This window comes from Drosophila erecta, unplaced genomic scaffold (genome assembly GCF_003286155.1).
Source record: "Drosophila erecta strain 14021-0224.00,06,07 unplaced genomic scaffold, DereRS2 tig00000000-arrow-pilon, whole genome shotgun sequence".
Lineage (NCBI taxonomy): Eukaryota > Metazoa > Arthropoda > Insecta > Diptera > Drosophilidae > Drosophila > Drosophila erecta.
This window is the reverse complement of record NW_020825194.1, coordinates 27,980,682-28,000,911: the sequence shown is the minus strand read 5'-3', so window position 1 is coordinate 28,000,911 and position 20,230 is coordinate 27,980,682. Positions and strand designations below refer to the sequence as shown.

Here is a 20,230-nt window from a genome sequence, read left to right as displayed (position 1 = left end):
AGTCGTACTATTTTTCAGTTGGGGATTCAAAAAGGACAAAACCTTAAATATGTTGTATACTTTTAAAAAACAATAGGCCCATTTACAATAGATTGAAACGGATTTTAATTTTCCTACGTGATCCAACACTGACTTTTAAAATCTTAACATTACTCTGTTAACTTCCAAATAAAAACCTAACTGAAACTTTGGCCAATAAGACAGAATAATATTGGATCGGAATAATTGAAATTGGAACCGATATTTTGTTTTACCAAGTGCGCACCAGTTGAGGAGCGGCAACTGCAAGAAGCCGGTATTTTATTTAAGTTTATACACAGTTTTTTCTTTTGTAATTGAAGGCGGCTATTTCACCTTTACCCTGACATTGTACAAAATACTTTGAAGATATGAAATTTCGAAAACTTATAAAAATCAAAGTTGACTTTTTTTTTGATTTAAGTGTTTGTCCATATCTCAAAACGAAATATATTGATTAAATAACATTTTCCAATTTAAAAATACTTTCTACACCCTTAAAAATAAATATTATCCAGTAGCAAAAGTGTAAGTTTCAGTAATTGGGACGATAGGGAGTAACTTACATTGACACCTCCTGTTTTGAAATCCGATTACCTGTTCTAAAGATATTCCCAAAACATGGTTTTCGTGAAATTGTCATATTTTTTTATAATTTGCATCATCGAGAACATACGCCTTTTTTTAAATTATTTAGCATATAGCGCTTTAAAATTATAACAGAAAAAAAGCCTGATGACTTTGTGACAAAGAACTTCGTTGACTTAGAGCAACCCAAAAGAGTAGCAACAAAGGGTCCTTCTCCGCTACGCGTCATCGATGCAAATAACTCAAGTGGATGCTATTCCACTTCGTTATTCTCGTTTTGCCGCCTCACCGTCGTGTCATGATCCTCCGCATCATCTTCATCAAAGCCTGCCATAAGGCGATTGAATATGTCACCAAACATTCCGCCCAAGCCGGGCGGACCAGAATGTGCTGGCTCCGGTTGCTCGTCGAAATACAGCACCCCAATCTTAGCCACGTACTTTAGAAAAGACGTGTCGCGCTTTAGGGATGGATCGTACAGCTTGCGTAAGGCGCGAAACCCAGCCACACGCTTCGCGTCAATAAGGCGAAAAAGGAAGTACAAGAAGTTGACCAGCGGTTCCTTGTAGGGGAACTCATGCTTAAGCAGCTTGGCGTGGTAGCGTGTGTACTCAGTGAACGTGTCCTCTGCAGTTTTCCGATCCTTGAGGGATAGCTGCTGCAGCACTGCTTGCACCAGGAACAAGTCCACCTCGCCCTGCAAGCCCCTGCTCTGGCTGATCTCAATTAGCACTCGCCCACAAAGGCTGCCATCCTGGCAGAGTAGATAGTGGTGGCGAGCCGACTCAATGTTGCCCTCGGTCCAAAACACGTGTGCAATTAACTTATGGAGCACTGGGTGGCCATACTGGCCATGTAGGGCCGTGCTCCACTTAATGGTCCGTTGCTAAAAGGGACAAATCTCATTATCGCGGCACGTCACGATTAATAGCGTCAGAGACTCACAATAAGAGTTTCGCGCTCCACAGTCGCGGCGTTAAGTCCGCGGATCAAGGCTCCTAGGCGTGGAACCCACAGAAAATTTTCGGTATCTTCCGCCTGTGGTCCTCGCTTCTCTAACGTGTCCAGCAGAAGAAGGCATAGGTCAGCCGCGCTGCTGTCCTGCTCCTTGGCAATAAGCTGCTGTGCTCCATCAAAGAGCAGATCCAGGCAGTCCTGATAACGTTTCTGCGCCGTGTATCTATGGAAAAGATTTTCTTATTGCACTACATTTCCTTGCACACCTTATACAAATAGGGTACCGAAAATACAGCGTCCTATACATCATGTGCGCTTCATAAAATTCTCCTCCTGCCAGAGACTGGGACAACTTGGCAAGTACTCGGCTGACACCGCGCTGCCCGGTGGACAACGCACTGCCGCTGGCTATTGCACCTGTCTCGGCGGCAGACATTTGACTGTTTGCACTGTTGATTCTTACGCTTTAAGCGACCTTTCCGACTATTTGGAAGCCAAATTTTATAATTTATTTTGTATTTACATATACCAGCTCCCGATGACGGACTATCGGTGTCGATTGCAAAATATTACACTCATTGCACAGGCGCCTAGTGTCAAACCAAAAATTAGAGAGTTCACACTTACAGACAAAATAAATACATTCGTAAGAATATCCTTAGAGGTACCCTCGAGTTTTAATAGTTTTCTGCTGGCCATTGCTTACAAAGATATACATATATTCTCCATGCTTTACCACATCTGTAAGTTTTTTCTTTATTTTTTAGCTTATTGTTTTAAGCCAACTTATATTTTGTTGTTATACGGACCATGAATTAAAAAATATATATATTATTTTAGTGTATGGGCAGTAATAAGATAACACATATCCGATTTTCAGATCTTTATTGATTCGTAAATTTAACTAAAACATTAAGCTAAATTGACCAAATGTTTAAGGTTCACACAACAACTTATGTATATAACGCTGGTGCTGTTGCGCCCTCGTGTGAACAGCCCTAGTCGATTACTCCAATGGTAGGCGGGGGTGGAACGGGAAGATACAGCAGCTGAGAATTGCCAGGCATTGTTGAAATTTTTTAAACTTCCTAATCAAATGAATAGTAATCTGAAGAAGAGTAGTTCCGGAGCCAGGATAGACGAGACCGCACCGGAAGCCGGCAATCTCGTCGCCGCCAACGGCTTCGCTCCCAATCGTTGGGTCAAACTGAATGTGGGTGGACAAATCTACGCTACTACCATCGACACTCTGGTGGGCAGGGAACCGGATTCAATGCTTGCTAGGATGTTTCTGCAAGATGGCAGTATGATGCCCAGCGAGCGGGACGAGCAGGGAGCGTTCCTAATTGATCGGAGTCCTCGTTATTTCGAGCCGATCATCAACTACCTTCGCCACGGCCAATTCGTCTGCGATTCGAACATCAGTGTGATGGGCGTTTTGGAGGAGGCGCGGTTCTTCGGAATCTTTTCGCTCGTCACCCATTTAGAGGAACGCCTTGGACAGCAGGAGACGCCGCTAGGGGACAGACCATTGACGCGCAACGACGTCATCAAGGCCATTATTCAGACCTCTGTGATAACAGAGCTACGCTTTCAGGGCGTTAATCTGTCCGGGGCCGATCTACGAAAGCTAGATTTCCGGAACATTAACTTTAAGGTGTGCGAAAGCGAAAGCCTACAATCTTGAAAGGAGAAGTGTATTTTCTACGTTCAATCCAACGAAATTTTATATCTTTTCATCCACGTATCACGACTGCATTTTGTAGAGTATGTAGTTTTAGTCAGTAGTTTGCTACTCAGTTAAGGGAATTTTTTTTGGTCCCTAGAAAAATACATTTCTTTTAAGTTAAATCCAAAAATTATTCTTAGGACTATCCCTTTCCCTCCACAGTATGCCAACATGTCGCACTGCAATTTGTCCCACACCAATCTCAATTACTGCTGTCTTGAACGGGCGGATCTCCAGTACGCCAACTTGGAATGCGCCCAACTAGTATCAGTGCGGGGACTTTGCGCGAATATGGTAAACCCAGCAAAAGGCTATTAAACTAAGACTTTATTTGTGTTGTTACCACTAGAACAGCCATTGGTCTTTATATTCATTTTTAATGTTCTTGAAACGCTCATACGCCATCCAATTAGGCTAAGAACAAGGTGAGCCTCAACTAATCTGTCTTATCTTTCAGGAAGGTGCCAATCTGCGTGGGTGTAATTTCGAAGACCCAACAGGAGTTCGAACTAATCTAGAGGGTGTTAACCTCAAAGGAGCATGCCTGGAAAGCAGCAACATGGCCGGAGTTAACTTACGTGTGGCAAATTTAAAGAACGCAAATATGAAGAACTGTAATTTGCGAGCTGCGGTTTTAGCGGGTGCGGATTTGGAAAAATGCAATCTTTCAGGAAGCGACTTGCAGGAGGCAAATTTACGTGGGGCCAATTTAAAGGACGCAGAGCTTACCCTAATGGTGACCCCATTGCACATGTCACAGGCCATACGATGATTTCTGAGTTGGTTACGTATCACGTTTGGCTCTAAATAAATATAAAAAATGCGTTAATATTATTGACTGTACATACATAAAAACATAAACGTAGTTTTTAAAATAAACAGTATTAGGATTGTATTTCTAAAGTCGCATGTATTTTCTCTTTTTATTTTTAAAGTCTTAGTGTTTCTACAACCTAGCCTTAAAGATTTATTCATACTATTATATTAAACAATCCTTATGGACCTTGCATTTCTTGTTAGCGATTCTTCATAGCGATATTGCATTTCTGAAGAGTTAACAGTGAAACACTTAAGCCGGTCAGTTGCCTGTGCTAATAATAGTTTACCCTTCGATTCCTTTATCAACAAGAGTTCTAAATATAAATAAATAAAAAACAAGAGAGAACGCTATAGTCGAGTTCCCCGTTACTCAGCGAGGTGGAGTGCGCAAGAGAAAGTTTAAAATTCTGTTTGGCATATTCAAAGAAAATGGCACGAAAAATAATATAATGAAAAAAGTGCAACACTTTTAAAAAGTGTGGGCGTTTCAGCTTTGAGTGGCTTGTGGGTGTAACAAAAAGTTTTTTGGCAGATCAATAGAGATTTACAAGACCAATAAAAAATTATCAAAACATGTCTCAAAAGTGTGGGCGTGGCATTTTTGGGCGGTTTGTCTATGTCTCTGGAATCTAAATATCTAGTCTCAACTTTCTAGCTTTTATAGTTCCTCAGATCTCAACGTTCATACGGACTTGGCTATAAATAAAATGATCTTGATCTTGCTCAAGAATATATATTCTATATATGGTCGGAAACGCTTCTTTTTTGGTGTTACATAATTTTTAATGATTTATTTACTAGTAACGGACATAAATACTCCAAGAAATTGAAAATATAACACAGTTTGTCATTTAAAGAAGCAATAGTTTTAATTAGTTTTTTAATACCATGCGTTTGGTTTATTACTCGCAGTGATCCGACAATCAATATTTTACGGGACATATCTGGGTACTATCTGGGTAGTACTCGTATTTTTATTAAAATTATATCAAATCCTTATATTTCTATTATTGTTTTTTTTATTTCAAAGACGTTCTTTCTATTGGTTTGACCCTTTTCGGACGGGTCTTAGCGGAAAAATGATGTAGGGACTCGTATGTAGGTCCCAGGTAATTTGTCAGCGGCGAGTAGAAACTCAAATTTTTATATTATTTCTAGCTAGAACAGCGGAAAAGACGCTACCTTGGCCAAAAAGCGAACTCTCGCAAGCAGCCCTCAACGAAATATCGATGTATCGCCTATGCGATGTTTTTTTTACGTCACCAGAGAAACGTCAATTTTCAAACGTGGTTTGTTGGAAGCCAGCGGAGAACGGTAGACGTTGCTTGTGAACTGTGAACTGTGTAGTCGTAGCCTGAGCCGGGTAAAAATTGTGAACAGATTTAAGACACAACTGGCGAGCGATTCGATGGAGGACCAAAGCAACGCAGCTTCCGCTGTCGCCGCGGAGAACAGCGCAAACACCGCGCAGGAGGTGTCTTCGACAAGTAAGTGGCCTGCTCCGCTACCCCGTCCGCCCAGGGGTCTGAAAACTGCATGTAATTCTCGCGAGTGCTGGTGATTCCGTAAATATTGTGCCGCGCCTTGCCAGCCTTAGTGCTGGGCATCCAAGGTAAATCCTCATGTTCCAGAGGGGCAGGTGCCCGATTCGGCCATTTTCTAAGTGCGAAGGTAGAAGCAGAAGATTGTCAAATTCCGCCATATTTATTTCTAGGAGACTAGCTGTAAATAAGAGTTGCCGAAACGTCGAAGCTGCTTGTTGTTGATGCTAATTACGTCATCTTTGCGTGCATTCTGCCCACAATTACTAAAAGTGAAATGAATCATTTTCGGTGCTCTTGGCCGATTTCGTATTCGACATTCTGTGCTCACAGTGTCAATTCGCCCGCCCGTTTTCGCCCCCCGCTGCCCGCAACCACTACACGCGCACGGCATTGCTCGTACGCATACATATTAATTGAGAAATTCGCGACTCGATGCGCTCATCGCCGAGAAATGTGTGCATGCGAGTGTGTGCGTGTCGAAGCGTTGCCAACTTATTGGTCTGCGTTAATATCGGTATTTGGGTTCTCAATTCGTATTTCTCGTTGAACCCGCCAAGGAAGACGGCCGAAATAGTTTTGCTGGCCATTACATACTCCAATTTCTTTTCGACAAGCGCACACACATGCACGTTGAGGTATGTTCTACAACTAGCACAGGTGGCAACCCTGACGATTTTGTATGCAGATTTTTGTTTTCAATGAAACGGACCGGCGTTTGCTGGTGTTTGTTTGGGCCAATTTCCCATCTGATTGCTGGGCGTGAAAACCGGTATATCAGCCGCGGTATCACCTTTAGTCCAGCGCCAACTGGCGTGATAACACGCTTTCGTTACAGTCGATAAGGCCAGCGGCTGGGTGCGAATCAGCACATTTGATTTGCACTTCCACAGTTAGCATCCCCTAACAAGAACCAACATGTGCGAGGAGTCAGGGAATCGGTTGCATATCGAACTTACTTGATTTATTGAAAGTTATCTAAACTTCTCTCTTAATCACTCTCACGCTTAATCTTGTCATCGTGTTGTGAGGTCATCGCTGCGTTAACCTAAAATACGTTTATTTTAGTCATCTACGAATGGTTTTTGAGCATTATTTGTTTTAACAACCATACATTGTTACAGCTCAACCCATAGAGCCCACAAAGCGCTCGTTGCGCGTGCAAACCTGGAAGAAGATCCAAGAGGGCAAGGTTGGCATTGGATTCAACAACTTATTTAACCGAATTCCTTTGTTTGTGGGTGCCGATAAGGCTGCTGCCTTGCTTGTCAACGAAGATGAGTTCAAGAAAGCACGTAAGAGAGGATCACAGCCGCGTTTCCAGTGCACCATTTATCCCTCTCCTCCGTATTGCAGAGCACATCAAGGTACACATCGATCGCGCCTTGAATGAGTTCAAGGAACTGGCGTTGCTGGCCAACAAGTCTGTTTACTTGCCCAGCACTCGTGAATCTTCTGCACTGTGCCTAAAGGTAGATGTGCCGGCCGACGCCTCCGAGGAGCAGAAAAAGGAGGCCCTGCGCGTTCAAGACATCCAGAAGTTCCGCTCGGAAATTGGACTGGACAGCGATCTGAAGTTGGACATGGTGGTGATTGGCTCTGTCGTCGTATCACGCGAGGGCTACCGCATTGGTCGCGGAAATGGGTTCGCTGATCTGGACATCGGCCTTCTTATTGAATTGGGAGCCATTACACCGAAGACAGTTATTGTCACAATTGTTCACGACATGCAGGTGGTCGACTCACTGCCCGCGAATCTATTCCAGAAGTACGACACGCCAGTTGACATTATTGCAACGCCCTCAGAAATAATCCGCGTGTCCAAGCGCGTATCTTTTCCTAATGGGGTGTACTGGGAGCTTCTGTCCGAGCGCCGTCTTAAAATATTGCCCGTGCTTCAGCAGCTTAAGGAAAGGGAGGAGAAGGCGGGAAAATCGATATGCCTCAAGGAAGAAGACACCGATGTGGAGCAGTATCAAAACAACAGACGCCGCCGTGGACCTATGCGTCGCCGCCTTCAACGAGGGAACCCAGGGCGCACCACTACACAGACTGACAACGAACAACCACAGGGCGTAAGTCGAATCCGCCATACATCAATTACTATTGAGTAACTTTAAAACCAATATTTTTAGGAGACCACTCAGAAACGCACTCCACGCCGTAAAGGTCGTTTCGTCAATCGCCGCAGACGCACAACTAAGGTTAGTAGTTTAAGTATTAAAGTTAGCCAAAGCATAATCATTTTAATTTTAGTCTGAGGGCGACCAGTCTGGTGTTGAAGGAGGTGCCAAGAGTGAGGATCGTAAGGTAGAAGAGGCTGGCACTGAAGAGCGTCGTCCAAAGAAGAACAAGAATCGTGGACCTCAAGATTTTTGCATTAAGTTGACAAATTTGTCTCGTGATATTCGCGTCAAGGACTTAAAGTCGGAGCTCCGCAAACGTGAATGCAATCCAATGTCAATTACTTGGAAGGGTATGACACTTATATTTGGCTTAAAGGATCTAAGCTAATTATTCCTTTTCGTTAGGACACTACGGAAAGTGTTTCCTGCACTTTGGAAACCGCAAAGGGGTTCCCAGTACCCAGGATGACGTGGAAAAGGTGTTAAAGTCCCTTAACGATCTCTCGCTTACCATTACCACTGGTGGCGAGACAGCTCCAGCTGGCGAAGCAGGAGATGCCTCTGAGAATGCGGAGCCAGCTGAGCCCGCAACGCCTGTGCAGACTAGGACTATTTTCGTCAACGTGGAGCTGATCCAATTTGGCGCGAAGAAAAGTGCTAGCTCCGCTGGTGCTAGTGCCAGCGCAGGCGAGGATGGAAAAGCAGATGCGCAAAATGGAGGAGATGCCGAAACTTTGGTAGGAGGCGACGTAGGTGGTGCGCGCATCGAGGCTGTCGACACCACTACAGTATAGTATGACTTTGCGCCTGGCGCAGCCAATGAACAGTCGCGGCGGACTTCCGCCGGCAGCGCAACGTTTGGAGTTCAACGAAAAAAAGTAACATTTTGTTTAGAAAAAATCGGAAAATACCAAACAAAAAACGAATAGAAAGCGAACTCCGGAAAAACACTAAGTACACTCAACATACACACTCACACAAATACACACAGTTACACTACACGTGCATACACTGAAGATCATATATTGCAGCTTGTAGTTTCTTCTTCTCCTTCATTATTCTAACAAACAAAAAGATCAAACGCTACGTTTTCTAAAGAAAACACAAATTTTTGACGCTTTTTCTAAACAATTGCATTTGTTTTTTGCCTAAGAAAATTGACACGATTGCAGAAATACTCGTTCCACAAACACAAAGTGGAACCTCATTTCTTCTAAAAAATCCCTTTACTAACTTCCTGTGACTCCTTACAATTCTGAGTTAGAGATCTTCTTTATGAATATTTGTTAATTTGATTTCACACCTCAGCACTAAGACCGTTTTGCTGTATCTCTGTTAAGCAGTTGAGCTGCTAGTAAGAGAGCTTGAAATTGAGTGCGAAATTGTTCTAAAATGTACACAATAAATGAGAAATACCGCGAGTAAGAAAAAATGAATTAACAAACTATTTACATGTTGCATTTGGTTAGTCTTTCCCAACTTTCACTGCAAACATCAATAAATTTAATAATATTTTTAACAAAAGAACAACAAATGTGTGAAAGCAACAATTATACAATGCAGAACATAATTATTTACTTTTTTTATACACAAAAGGCATTACAAAAAAAATGTGAAACATGAATGAAATATAACTTGAAATAAAAATTAAAAAAAAATCGTAAAAATAATCATGAACGGGAATTATTATGTTTTTGGAATTACATTTTACAATATGTACAAAGAATCTTAGAGCTATTTTATTTAAAAGATATACCCTAAAAGATATAAAATGTCGCAGTTCTGTTATAATATGCACATATACAAAAAATGAAATTCCGAGGAGTTCAAAAAATATATTCTGGTCTCTATGGATGGCTGACAAGTCATCGTTGCGCAAGTGAGTCTGGTTATTTGTGCACTTTGAAACCTGTTGCTTATGAACCGTGTCTTGTTTTATTTTTGAAACGGTTTCGTCGGCTTTATAAGCGTGCTGCCAGCCGATTCTTTAATCTGCGGTGAAGGAGTGCGATCAATGAACTCAATGCTGTCCCCCTTTAACTGGACGGCTGCGGATGAGGCGGTCGCATAGTCGCCGTCGTGCACCAAGGGAGCGACGGGCTTCTCTTGGATGGGCGCCAGGCTGTTCACGATAGAGTTGGCCATGGCCAGTTCCAGTTCACGCTGCCAGTCGTTTTCCTTTTGTTCCATGGCCTTGCGCTTCAGCTCCTTGTAGCGGTTGTAAACGATGAACTCTTTGACCAGCGCAGTCTCTGGATCGCTGTCGCGTTGTGCTGACCTCTGCTTGGCCAGGCGCTTTTTCTTTTTATGCAAGGGCCGTGATTCCACAATCATTTCCTCCAGTTCTAGGCAGGGATCACAGTTGAGGTGGTCTTCAGGAGGCTTATAGATGGGTTTGATCTTCTTCTCGAGCACCATCTGGAAGTCAATGTTGCGCAGCAACGGCGTTTGATGCAGCTCCTGCCTTGTGCTGATCCTGGCACCCGGATAAGTGCACAGTAACTGCAATAGTCATAAAGTGTGTTTTAGCCACTGCCCTATACAATAGTATCATCCAATCCACCTTCTGCAGCAGATCGACAAAGTTGCTGCTCCAGTAGCGGGGATAGTGCACTGGGGTGTTCAATATATTCTTAATCTCTGCCAGAGCGGTGTTCGAGTGAACCACAAAGGGTCGAATGTTTCCCCGCATTTCATAAGCAACGACGCCAAGTGACCACCAGTCTACGGGATAGCTATAGCCAGCTGAAATTATTGGGATTGAGAAAGTATGATGAAAAGAAAAATTTACTCGTAGAAGGACGCGTTTCCGAGCCTATAAAGTATATAAATTCTTGATCAGGATTAATAACCGAGTCGGTCTGGCCATGTCCGTCTGTCCGTATGAACGTCGGGATTTCAGGAACTATAAAAGCTTATAATGATGTTAAGTTAAGTATCCACGCCCAAACTTAAAAAAAAAGAACAGAACGCTAATTCAACAAACGATTTCATGGTAATGTATTAAATGTATCAAAATGTATTATGTGTATTATACATAAATATACATATTTATATCACAAGCAGCATGGAAGTATTTCACTTGGGATAAGCAAGTTAAATCCTGGACGTATAGATCAGGAAATTACCAATAAAATAATTTCTGATTACTATAACTAATTGCAAATTACTCAAATGAGCTTGAAAATGCCTAGTACATGTATATTGCGACCAAGGGGTGTAATTAAATTTTAGTATGAAGAAAATTAATTAAAAGTAGTATATATGCGTACTGGATCTATTTACTCACCCACTTCGTCCAGGGCACACAAGAAAACCTCCGGCGCCATGTAGGGCTTGGTCCCCGACATACTGCAGGCCAAGGCATTTTTTTGCAACCTCGTTGCAATATTAAAATCAGTCAAATGAGCATGTCCTAGAAGTGATACATTTTATTATATCGGGCTGTTGATCTAAATAATTTCTATAGCTTGAAAATGTGTACAATGTTTGCTTGTAAATAATAAAATATGCACACACTTTTGCGGATATCATATTTAGCTCTTCAATCCTACCAGTTGCCTGGATTTTTCCACTCTATAAAGACTTACCAGCATCGTCCAATAAAATATTGTCGGGCTTGATGTCCCTGTGAACTACTCGGTGCGCCTGCAAGTACTCCAATGCACTGCCGAGCTCGCACACTAATAAGGCCACACTCTGCTCGGAGAATTCCACCTGGGGAATGGGGAGTACAAAAGGATGTGCAAGAGGATGTACAAAAGGATGTACAGGTGGGGGCAGTTGCCATGAGGAAACTCACTCGGTTCTGTAAATGATATCTTAAGTCCCCGCCAGTCAACAGGTCGCAGACCATAAACAAGTCCTCCTCATCTGTAAATAGTAGGAGAATTTGGGGATTGAGTGCTCTGTGGCCTGCTTCAAACGAAATGCTGTTGGTTAATTTGCATTTTGATTGGCAATTAGCTACACACAGATAGCAAATTCAGGGAAGAGCCATAGAAGTGCCATAGAGAAGTGCTAGGAGCCGCTAAGCCCGACAAGCCTCGGCAAAGGTAGCACCATCTGCCTATTTTCATATGCTCCTTCTTGAATATGGAAATAGGCACCGTTGGTAGACAACGGTAAAGGAAAATTATTATTATTTAATTATTTCAATTTTAGGGTTTGACAAGAACAATTGAATTCGTATTTACACAGTAATGTTGGCGTTGCTACACCCGTCACACATAGATAGAAACAGTATACTAGATTCTTTTAAGAGTGAAACAATAATGTATGCTATACATTAAAGCTCTTGCAGTTCCAAAAAAAAAACATGCCATTAAAACTAAAAAAGTATCGTAAGAATCTTTCTTATAAGAAAACCACATTCAACAAAGTTTGAATCCTCGGATGGCGGCAGCTTTACTTATTTCCTCGTTTGGAACGCTTGTACTCGATTGCATTCATGTGCTCGAGGATTGTGCCTGCGGAGACTTACCCTGAAACGAGAACCATAAATTGACGAGAAACGGGTGCTCCAATGACGATAGCAATTCCACCTCTTTGATGACGCCGCCGAGAGCTCCGCGCATTTCGCAGGCAGAGCGACTAACGTATTTCATCGCGTACAGGATGCCGCTATCCCGTTTTTGGACAATGCACACCTGCGAAAATATTTTGTAGGGGCGAGGGTTTTCCTTTAAAATTACCAAAAACGGATACTACCTTTCCAAAACTGCCCTTCCCTATGGCGCGAAGTATTTGGAAATGGTCAAAATTAACTGCAACGTAAGATAGGAAAAGTATATTTAAGTATTTAGGTAACAGTGAGTGTAGACTATTCCTCCCCGGAGCACAAACATCCTTAATAAATCTATATATGAATTTTTATTTGCATTCGGCCGCCCACACACCCGATGGTTTCTAGCTCGGCATTTGGCTCTGGCAGTCTACGCACAGCATGTGCCCCTTTGTGACCGTGAGATCCTCGGGAAGGAATTTCGGAATAATCTGGATCAACTGAAGTCTTTGCCGTGGGCACAAGAAAAACGGGGGTAGAACATCCACTCGCAGGAGCCACAAATTGGGAAAACAGTGCAAGATGAGCGTCTGGAAATGCTCCCTACTTAGGTAGCTGATCCTCAGCTCAAGCAGCTTCTGGCAGGCACTTGCCAAAATAAACCTGAAGTCATCTCCTAAAAGGGGTGTCTCGAGCAGGTTTAACGAGATCCTGGTCAACCTGTGACGCCATATACTTCCCAGCAGGGAACGACAGCGCTCGTAGCTCTGCATCATAGAAATCTGATCGGGCAGTTCCAGAAGTCCTAATATCCTCGACAGGCACAGGTCGTCTACTTTGTCCATTGCCTCCGGTTCGCCTCAGGTGTAAGTGCTCCACAAATTTAAGCAGTAGATGTTTTAGCCCCACGCCCACGTTTTTCGATCACATTAGGAAAAACTGTTTAATGGACGATTTTACTCACTTTCAGAAAATTTATTATTCTACCTATATTGTACCTGATATCTTTGATTACTATGCATGTTTATTTTCAAATTGTTTTCTCAGAAATATTTTGAACCTTCCTTTGGCTTCAAAGAATTGACTTTCAGATATTTAAATAAAATAAGGTATTATGTGTATTGTTCGCAAGGATTGTTTAATTGTTTTTTTTTTTTTTCTCTTTCTCTAGAACTATTTTCTTTCATCTACTGTATATGCTATAGTCAAGTTCCCCGACTATCAGATACCCGTCACTCAGAATATCGGTAGAAATTGGGAATAAAATAAAAAAAATAGTTGATTATTAAAAAGTGTGGGCGTGACAGTTTGTGAGAGTGGGCGTCGCAGAAAGTTTTTGGCAAATCGATAGAAATTTACATGATAATTATAAAATTAAAAAATATCGAAACATTTTCTAAACATCTGAAAACAAACTTGCGGTGCGTCTATTTTTCTGGAAGCTTCATGCTTAATCTCAACTCGGTTTTTTTAAAGTTTTTGAGATCGAGGCGTTTATACGGACAGACGGACGGACGGACATGGCTACAGATCCTGGTCAAGAATATATATATACTTTATATGGTCGGAAACGCTTCCATCTGCCTGTTACATACTTTTCAACGAATCTAGTGTACCATCGTATTCTACGAGTAAAGGGTATCAATACAATGTTATGATTTTGAAACTTTGTAAGGCCTTGTTGCACGGCGTGTAGTAGGTTATTGTACAAATTTGTATGTAGGATTTATATCCTAATTACAATATTAATATTTATCACATAGATATAATTCATTCAATCGATTCCATTTCTGTACTTACCATCGTCATCGGCGAGCAGACTAGCGTCGGATCTGCTCGATGTGTTTGCGCCCATGGTGCTACATCAATGGGTTGAATTGAAGTTGACTGGGAGATAACAGTCTCCCTAAACCTGCTCTTCTTCAAATTGGATATATGCTTTAGATGTTTGGTTTTGTAGTCGGGGACGTAGAGTTGAGAGAAACGAAAACAAGAATAAATTTTACAGATATGTTTAAGAATATAGCAATTGATACTAAATTCAATTATTAGATTTCGATTTTGTTGGTAATCAGATTTGATGAGATTATTATTTTGTAACCAATTTTCTTTTGATTGCTCAGGGCTTTTGGGATTTGGTAATGTCGATGGTTTTATAGAAAGTACACATAGTAATTGGCAGCTGAAAAATATTATAACGGTGTTTTCGACCTTTCCTTTTAAAATTCACAACTTAATACTTAATTAAAATTACGCTCATACGGACAGACAAACGATCCGACGGATCGGAAGCTAGCGCTTTTTTTTTACTGTTTGATAATTGCAAAAAAAATTGTAGCCACGCCCACATGCCACATTTAATTATATGTTTTGCTAATACATAGCTTTTATAATCTCCGATATCTTTCTGTTCCAGACGGACATGGCTAGAACGCTTTCTTCATCATGTTAAAGTTTTTTATTTTACTCAACCAGTAAAGGGTATTCTTTTTTAAAGGTCTCTAAAAATATTTTTTTAATTAATCCTAATATGCAGTTTTAGAGAGCTTTGAAATACTTTGCGATAAAGATTTAAATGGTTGTAAGCCCACACTTTTGTATTCAAAAGCGATTGTGACATGTAACCCTGAATATATTAAATCCCGACTAGCTGTCGACGTTTACAAATACTCCCGGTGCGATTGTCATTTTTATTTTATACAAGGCTTACAAAACACTACTGGCTCTGGCCCCATTTATCTAGCACAGCGCTAAAGTATGAGCACCGAAGAGTCCATAGACATCTGCGCGAAGGGCAGCGGTCGCGTGGAAACCGTCACCCTGCGCCAGAACGAACTCATACGGAACCTGCGGTGCCTGGTGGCCGTGCGGTTTGAACAGGCTATTTCTCGGATCATCCTGGTCTTCGCCGGCCAGGTGCTGAGTGACGAGGGGACCATCGACGGTAGGGGAATAGTCTCAGGCGTCACTGTGCACGTGGTTTGCCGCGCGGAAGTGGCAAGCCCTGCATCGCCGATGGCCAACGCGTTCACAAAGCTTTCCAAGCCGAGCGAGCGCCTGGTGAGGTCCTGGCAGTCGGCCCACATAGCCTATCTTCAACAGGAGCCCGCTTTGCTGAGAAACCTGCTGCAGGCCGATCCGCGAATCCGGAGTCTGCTCGATGAGAATGCGGCCTTGCGACATTACTTGAACAGCGACCAGAACATACGGGAGATGCTGTCATTGGCCTTTAGCCCGGCTAAGCAAGAGTTGGGACGCCGGCGCGACCTCCACATATCTCGCATGGAGTTTGTGCCTGGTGGGTACAAGGTCTTGAGCCGCCTGAACAACTGCATGCTGCAGGCCTACGAGGACAACGTGGCCATGACCTTTCAGCAGGCGTCACAAGGCGCTAAGACATCCTCGAACCCCCAGCGAGGTCGCGAGGTGAAGGACCCGCTTCCAAACCCGTGGTTTCGCACGCCGAGCACCTTCAATCCAAGAAAGACATGCGCTCTGGCCAGACGTATCATCAAAGGACGAGCTTCTCTTAGGCATAGGGACACTGATGCCAATTGCAGGCAGAAAAGCTCATCGAAGATGATGATTTCTATTGCAACACAGACCAAGAGCGAGGACCGTCGTTCCGGTGATGAGGGAAACTGCCAACACTGCTACCAGACTCAGGTGGAGCAGTTGGCCCAGATGGGCTACAGAAACCGCAATCGTAACAAACGCGCTTTGTTGATATCTCTGGGCAACGTTGCTTGCGCTGTAAGACTACTTGACCACTGGAATCGGTTTTTGGAGGAATGACCCCATTTGTACTTATTCTGTTGGGTTTCGTTATTGGCCGAGAATCTGACCAATTAATATGTACAATAAATAATATACATACATACGTCCTGGAAGATTTACCGCGATCCAAAGCCATTTGAATTTCTGCTTTGTAATCTTGGAGCCAATTGAAACCAATCAACGCGTAATGTAAACGTGTTTACTCCCGTTACTCGTAGAGTAAAACGATATACTAGATTCGATGAAAAGTATGTTAAAGGTGGATGAAAACTGCCACGCTTACACTTTTGGAAAATATTTTGATTTTTTTTCCACATTTTTATTAGCTGTGATACCAACTCTAATGCCCACAAGCCGCCCAGAACATTAAATAATGTGTTGGAATTTTTAAAATTTTCTTATTTGTGTTTGAAATTTCTATCGGTGTGTCAAAATTTTTTTTGTCTCGCCCTCTCTAACGACCACGAGCCGCCCAAAATGCCACGCCCACACTTTTGACTTTTTTATTTGTTTTAAATTGTATTGCCTTTTTTTTACAATTTCTATTGATATGCCAGAAGATTGTTGAACTTTCTCGTTCTCACTTTTACTAGCTGAGTAATGGAATCTGACTACAGCATTATCTCCTGTTTTAAAATAAGCTGTTGTAAATTACAACATAAATGATTAGTTTGGGAATTAAAAAAATAAAATCTAGATCTTAATGAAAATTTGTACTACCCCTAATTTAGAGCTTATAACACAAGATGGAACACTATAGTCGAGTGCCACCACTATCATCTATCCATTTATCTGACATTAATTGATAACTAACGTTTTAAGACAAGCGCAATTTACCTGAATTTGGAAACTTAATTTACAATGCGGATTTTCTCTGGATGTAGTATAGATAACCCGTTCTCACTGTATTGAAGTGAAAATATACAGTGTTGTTTTCTCGTCTCTTTTTTTTATTTCTGTTTCTTACAGGTCGTTGGAAAGAGCGTGTTTTTACAATTCTTACTATATATTGTGACAATGGATTTTTAAAAGGCGTCAGCTCTTTTTATGAAACAATACCTTTTTTTATTAACATGAATAGAAGAAGTCATACAAAATTGTAGTAAGCACCATGAGGAACATGAAAATAATTTCATTTTTTATTATTAGACTGTAACCTGGCACGTAGCAACCCACCTATTGAATACATTCTAAGAACTTTGCTTCGACAGTTACTGGCTTAAAGATGTTTATGCATTGCTGACACTGAACCGCAAGCTCTTGGTTTTAATTATTGTCCTGTTTCGCCGCCCAATCAGTTCAGAAAAAAGGATGACATCACATCATTCTCTGGCGCAGAGAAAAAATCTATAAATTGAAGCGACTTGATGGAGCCGCGATTCATATTCACGGGGTGCGTGCGGGATGATTGAATTTGTGTATATCCAGAGCTGGCAAGTAATCGCCGGTGATGTCTTAATATGCCCATCTGCTTTGCATAATCCAAATCAAAATGTCAGTTGGTGTCGCAGCAGCATAGATAAGCCATTGTTTAAGTAGCTTGTAGCTTGTAAGCGCAAAAAGGACGGTAGAAGACACCAAAACCCTTGGAAATCCAACTCTAGGGTTCATCGACATTCCCCGTCCGTTCTTTCATTCCAGATGGACAAACATATACACATGTACATATATACACACCACGGCCGGGTAACCCCGAAATACCTGCTTCTCTGCTGGGAGAATGGAGAATCCTCGCAACGTTTATCTGGAGGACGTCAGAGATTACCACTTCGTCTCCTTTGAATTTATCGATTGGCTTGGCTCGCAGTCGAGTTGTTGACTTTGCTCATACCTGCATGCACGGCATATTTGGATTGGACTCGCTTTTAGTGGTCCAAGGTGCTGGCACAAAACATGCCCTTACTACCCCCACCAGAGCGGAGGTGGCTTACTCCACAAAGTTAGCCAGTGTATTAGCTAATGTTGGTGCAGTGAGCCGTTTGCCGTTGCTGTTGCTCCTTTAATTCCCGGCAGAATATATGTACGCATATGTACGTACATACGTACTTGAACACGGAGCTGGCGTTGGCGAAAAGTCACGCGATTGTCACAACACCCATACAGCGAAATGCTGTGGCCACTGTTGCCGTTACCACCGTCGTCGGCAATTATTCACGTTTTCGACCCAGTGATTCCTTGTTATCCTGCTTGGCCGTCGAGCCTCCGAGTTCAGCCGCCGCGTAGTTGGCACTGAAACTGTTTTGTTTATAAAGACGCGCTTTGCTCTGCCATGCTGCAAACTTCTCTCTTCATATCTCTCCCTTTCTGTCCGGAGATTCTGCGCATGTGCGAGTCCTGCGGACGAAAAACAAATCGGTGAGCCTTATGAATGAACGCCAATTAGCCAAGTTGGCCAGGTGCACTAACTATGTATATTAATGTGCTTACTTTTGCTCCGATTACTTTTTACTTTTACTTTTACATAGCCAAAAGGCGCATCACTTGAGCGTAAATTGATGGCGCACATGTTTCACAATTGCCGGGTCCATCCATCTCCCTGATGGATAAGCCGACATCCGGTCGGGTGTCCTCCTTTTTTGTCCCTTTTGCCTTAAAGGCCCCTAAATTATGTGGATAAGGGGGATTAATGTTTTGAAACTCATTGGGCGAGCACGACCGCCAAGTGAGCTTTGTTATACATACATATAAAGCTCTTTACCACGAAAATGTCTGATTAATAATAGAAATAAGAACCTGAACTGAAAGTGAAGAAAGGGTAGTGTACGTGAGGACTAAAAAAAAAAAACAAATTTAAAAGAAAGTTGGAAAAAGGTATTATTTCGGGTAAAACAATTAATTAATTTAATTTATTTTAATTTACGCGATTTTAAGTAAAGAATTATTTAAGAATATTAAAATAATTTTAGTTCATATAGAAATTCGAACATCTGATAAGATAGAATGAAGAATTAGTAAAATAAATTTAAGACAAGAAGAAACTCTACAGTGGAGTTCGTTGACTATCAGATACCCGTTACTGAGATAGTGAGAGTGCGAGGGAGAAATTTCGAAATTTCTTTTTCAAGACAAATAATAAAATTGTAAAAATCCAAGCATATTTTAAAAGAATGGGAGTGGCAGTTTTGTGCAGCGTGTGGGCGTTACAATGGACGTAGCCAAAACGGTTTTGGTATACCGATAGAATTAGCTAGACAAATAAAGCGAACAAAAATCGGTCCTTTTTCCTAAATTATGGGCGTGTCATTGTTGGAAGGCTTGTGGGCATTAGAGTGGCAAGGCTTTGAAACAAACTTGCACTGCGTCTTTTTCTCTTTTATCTTGTATAGTTTCCGAAAACTCGACGTTTATACGGATGGACAGATCAATAAATTAATTCAAATTATAATATATTAAAAAACTCTTTCCTCTTTGAATAATATCTACACAAGGTAACAGATCATTAGGAAAATGAATACATCGAAATTAAGTTATTGTTAGCTACATATTTTTGTATTATTTTATTATATTTATTATAAATCTGTGGATTTTTAAGAAAATGTTGGAATTTCATTTGACTGAGTAACGGGTACCTGATATTCGGGAACTTGTTTACTTTAGAGTTAATCGGACATGTATTCCGATATTCCAAATCAACTGAAAAAAATGGTGATGGTTTTGTCTAAGCGATGCTATTCTAGGACATGACAATTTTAAAATCATCGTTAGTTTTCATACAAAGTGCTAGAGTACTATTCGGTGATAAACTGATGGAAATCGGTGGTAGAACAACTTAAGCAATAATAATCCACCGCTATTTTACACAAAAACACAACCGACCAAGGCATAAAGTTTTATAATAAAGCCGAAATTTTACCGCTGTTTTGGCCGCCGGCTCACGCCCTTGTTTCCTTTAAACGTTAATTGTTTTTCACAGTTTTATTTCCAGTCCATTTACATCAGCACCAATCCGCCTGATAACTTTTGCTAGGCGTAGGATAGGCATGTTGGCTAATTTTTCTTTTGAGAAAGGGTTGGCAAGTATTGCTGACCTATTCTTGTGGATGCACTCATTAAAATGCTTACACAAAATTTCCCTAAAGACACACTTTTCGCCTGTACATCCAGAAAAAATCAGTAAAAAGGGATTCATTATCAATGTTCGGAGCAGATCGCCCGCGCATATGTGTCCCAC

The 20,230-nt window shown here is 41.7% G+C and overlaps 5 protein-coding genes across 6 annotated transcripts; 3 read left to right on the top strand and 2 right to left on the bottom strand.

Moving 5' to 3' along the window:
- Window positions 1–649: 649 nt before the first annotated feature.
- Window positions 650–2,304, bottom strand: LOC6552136 (Golgi to ER traffic protein 4 homolog). The gene is made up of 3 exons (XM_001978782.3): window positions 1,848–2,304; window positions 1,552–1,786; window positions 650–1,492 (listed from the first exon to the last, which is right to left on the bottom strand). The coding sequence occupies exons 1-3, from the start codon at window positions 1,997–1,999 to the stop codon at window positions 860–862; spliced, it is 1,020 nt and encodes a 339-aa protein (XP_001978818.1). The 5' UTR covers window positions 2,000–2,304; the 3' UTR covers window positions 650–859.
- A 248-nt stretch (window positions 2,305–2,552) lies between these two features.
- LOC6552137 (BTB/POZ domain-containing protein KCTD9) lies at window positions 2,553–4,187 on the top strand. Of its 2 annotated transcripts, XM_001978783.3 has the most exons (3): window positions 2,553–3,220; window positions 3,455–3,586; window positions 3,750–4,187. In XM_001978783.3, the coding sequence occupies exons 1-3, from the start codon at window positions 2,660–2,662 to the stop codon at window positions 4,062–4,064; spliced, it is 1,008 nt and encodes a 335-aa protein (XP_001978819.1). In that variant the 5' UTR covers window positions 2,553–2,659; the 3' UTR covers window positions 4,065–4,187. The 2 variants fall into 2 exon arrangements, with proteins under 2 accessions (XP_001978819.1, XP_026839562.1); XM_026983761.1 differs by lacking the exon at window positions 3,455–3,586 and having other exon boundaries at window positions 3,750–4,172.
- Window positions 4,188–5,325: 1,138 nt separating this feature from the next.
- On the top strand, window positions 5,326–9,214 carry LOC6552147 (methenyltetrahydrofolate synthase domain-containing protein). Its single transcript, XM_001978784.3, has 6 exons — window positions 5,326–5,598; window positions 6,777–6,947; window positions 7,009–7,727; window positions 7,788–7,856; window positions 7,909–8,128; window positions 8,184–9,214. The coding sequence occupies exons 1-6, from the start codon at window positions 5,520–5,522 to the stop codon at window positions 8,570–8,572; spliced, it is 1,647 nt and encodes a 548-aa protein (XP_001978820.1). The 5' UTR covers window positions 5,326–5,519; the 3' UTR covers window positions 8,573–9,214.
- Window positions 9,215–9,284: 70 nt separating this feature from the next.
- Window positions 9,285–13,187, bottom strand: LOC6552149 (serine/threonine-protein kinase 32A). The gene is made up of 8 exons (XM_015154022.2): window positions 12,692–13,187; window positions 12,489–12,544; window positions 12,262–12,427; window positions 11,581–11,651; window positions 11,369–11,495; window positions 11,068–11,193; window positions 10,342–10,523; window positions 9,285–10,280 (listed from the first exon to the last, which is right to left on the bottom strand). Exons 1-8 carry the CDS (start codon window positions 13,125–13,127, stop codon window positions 9,714–9,716), a joined length of 1,731 nt encoding a protein of 576 aa, XP_015009508.1. The 5' UTR covers window positions 13,128–13,187; the 3' UTR covers window positions 9,285–9,713.
- A 1,735-nt stretch (window positions 13,188–14,922) lies between these two features.
- LOC6552150 (ubiquilin-2) lies at window positions 14,923–16,166 on the top strand. Its single transcript, XM_001978787.3, has one exon. It carries the CDS (start codon window positions 15,040–15,042, stop codon window positions 16,075–16,077), a length of 1,038 nt encoding a protein of 345 aa, XP_001978823.1. The 5' UTR covers window positions 14,923–15,039; the 3' UTR covers window positions 16,078–16,166.
- The last annotated feature ends 4,064 nt before the right edge of the window (window positions 16,167–20,230 follow it).

What these genes read in the sequence shown, in the direction of transcription:
- LOC6552150 (XM_001978787.3), top strand. Translation starts at nt 15,040, where the DNA reads ATGAGCACCGAAGAGTCCATAGACATCTGCGCGAAGGGCAGCGGTCGC.
- LOC6552147 (XM_001978784.3), top strand. Translation starts at nt 5,520, where the DNA reads ATGGAGGACCAAAGCAACGCAGCTTCCGCTGTCGCCGCGGAGAACAGC. An exon ending in GCAGGAGGTGTCTTCGACAA is followed by an intron (nt 5,599 to 6,776) that starts GTAAGTGGCCTG and finishes ACATTGTTACAG; the next exon opens with CTCAACCCATAGAGCCCACA. An exon ending in AATGTCAATTACTTGGAAGG is followed by an intron (nt 8,129 to 8,183) that starts GTATGACACTTA and finishes CCTTTTCGTTAG; the next exon opens with GACACTACGGAAAGTGTTTC.
- LOC6552149 (XM_015154022.2), bottom strand. Translation starts at nt 13,127, where the DNA reads ATGGACAAAGTAGACGACCTGTGCCTGTCGAGGATATTAGGACTTCTG. An exon ending in CTGCCAGAGCCAAATGCCGA is followed by an intron (nt 12,545 to 12,691) that starts GCTAGAAACCAT and finishes CTTACGTTGCAG; the next exon opens with TTAATTTTGACCATTTCCAA. An exon ending in TATTTTATTGGACGATGCTG is followed by an intron (nt 11,194 to 11,368) that starts GTAAGTCTTTAT and finishes TATCACTTCTAG; the next exon opens with GACATGCTCATTTGACTGAT.
- LOC6552137 (XM_001978783.3), top strand. Translation starts at nt 2,660, where the DNA reads ATGAATAGTAATCTGAAGAAGAGTAGTTCCGGAGCCAGGATAGACGAG. An exon ending in TCCGGAACATTAACTTTAAG is followed by an intron (nt 3,221 to 3,454) that starts GTGTGCGAAAGC and finishes TTCCCTCCACAG; the next exon opens with TATGCCAACATGTCGCACTG. An exon ending in GGGGACTTTGCGCGAATATG is followed by an intron (nt 3,587 to 3,749) that starts GTAAACCCAGCA and finishes CTTATCTTTCAG; the next exon opens with GAAGGTGCCAATCTGCGTGG.
- LOC6552136 (XM_001978782.3), bottom strand. Translation starts at nt 1,999, where the DNA reads ATGTCTGCCGCCGAGACAGGTGCAATAGCCAGCGGCAGTGCGTTGTCC. An exon ending in TATAGGACGCTGTATTTTCG is followed by an intron (nt 1,787 to 1,847) that starts GTACCCTATTTG and finishes TCTTTTCCATAG; the next exon opens with ATACACGGCGCAGAAACGTT. An exon ending in TGGAGCGCGAAACTCTTATT is followed by an intron (nt 1,493 to 1,551) that starts GTGAGTCTCTGA and finishes TGTCCCTTTTAG; the next exon opens with CAACGGACCATTAAGTGGAG.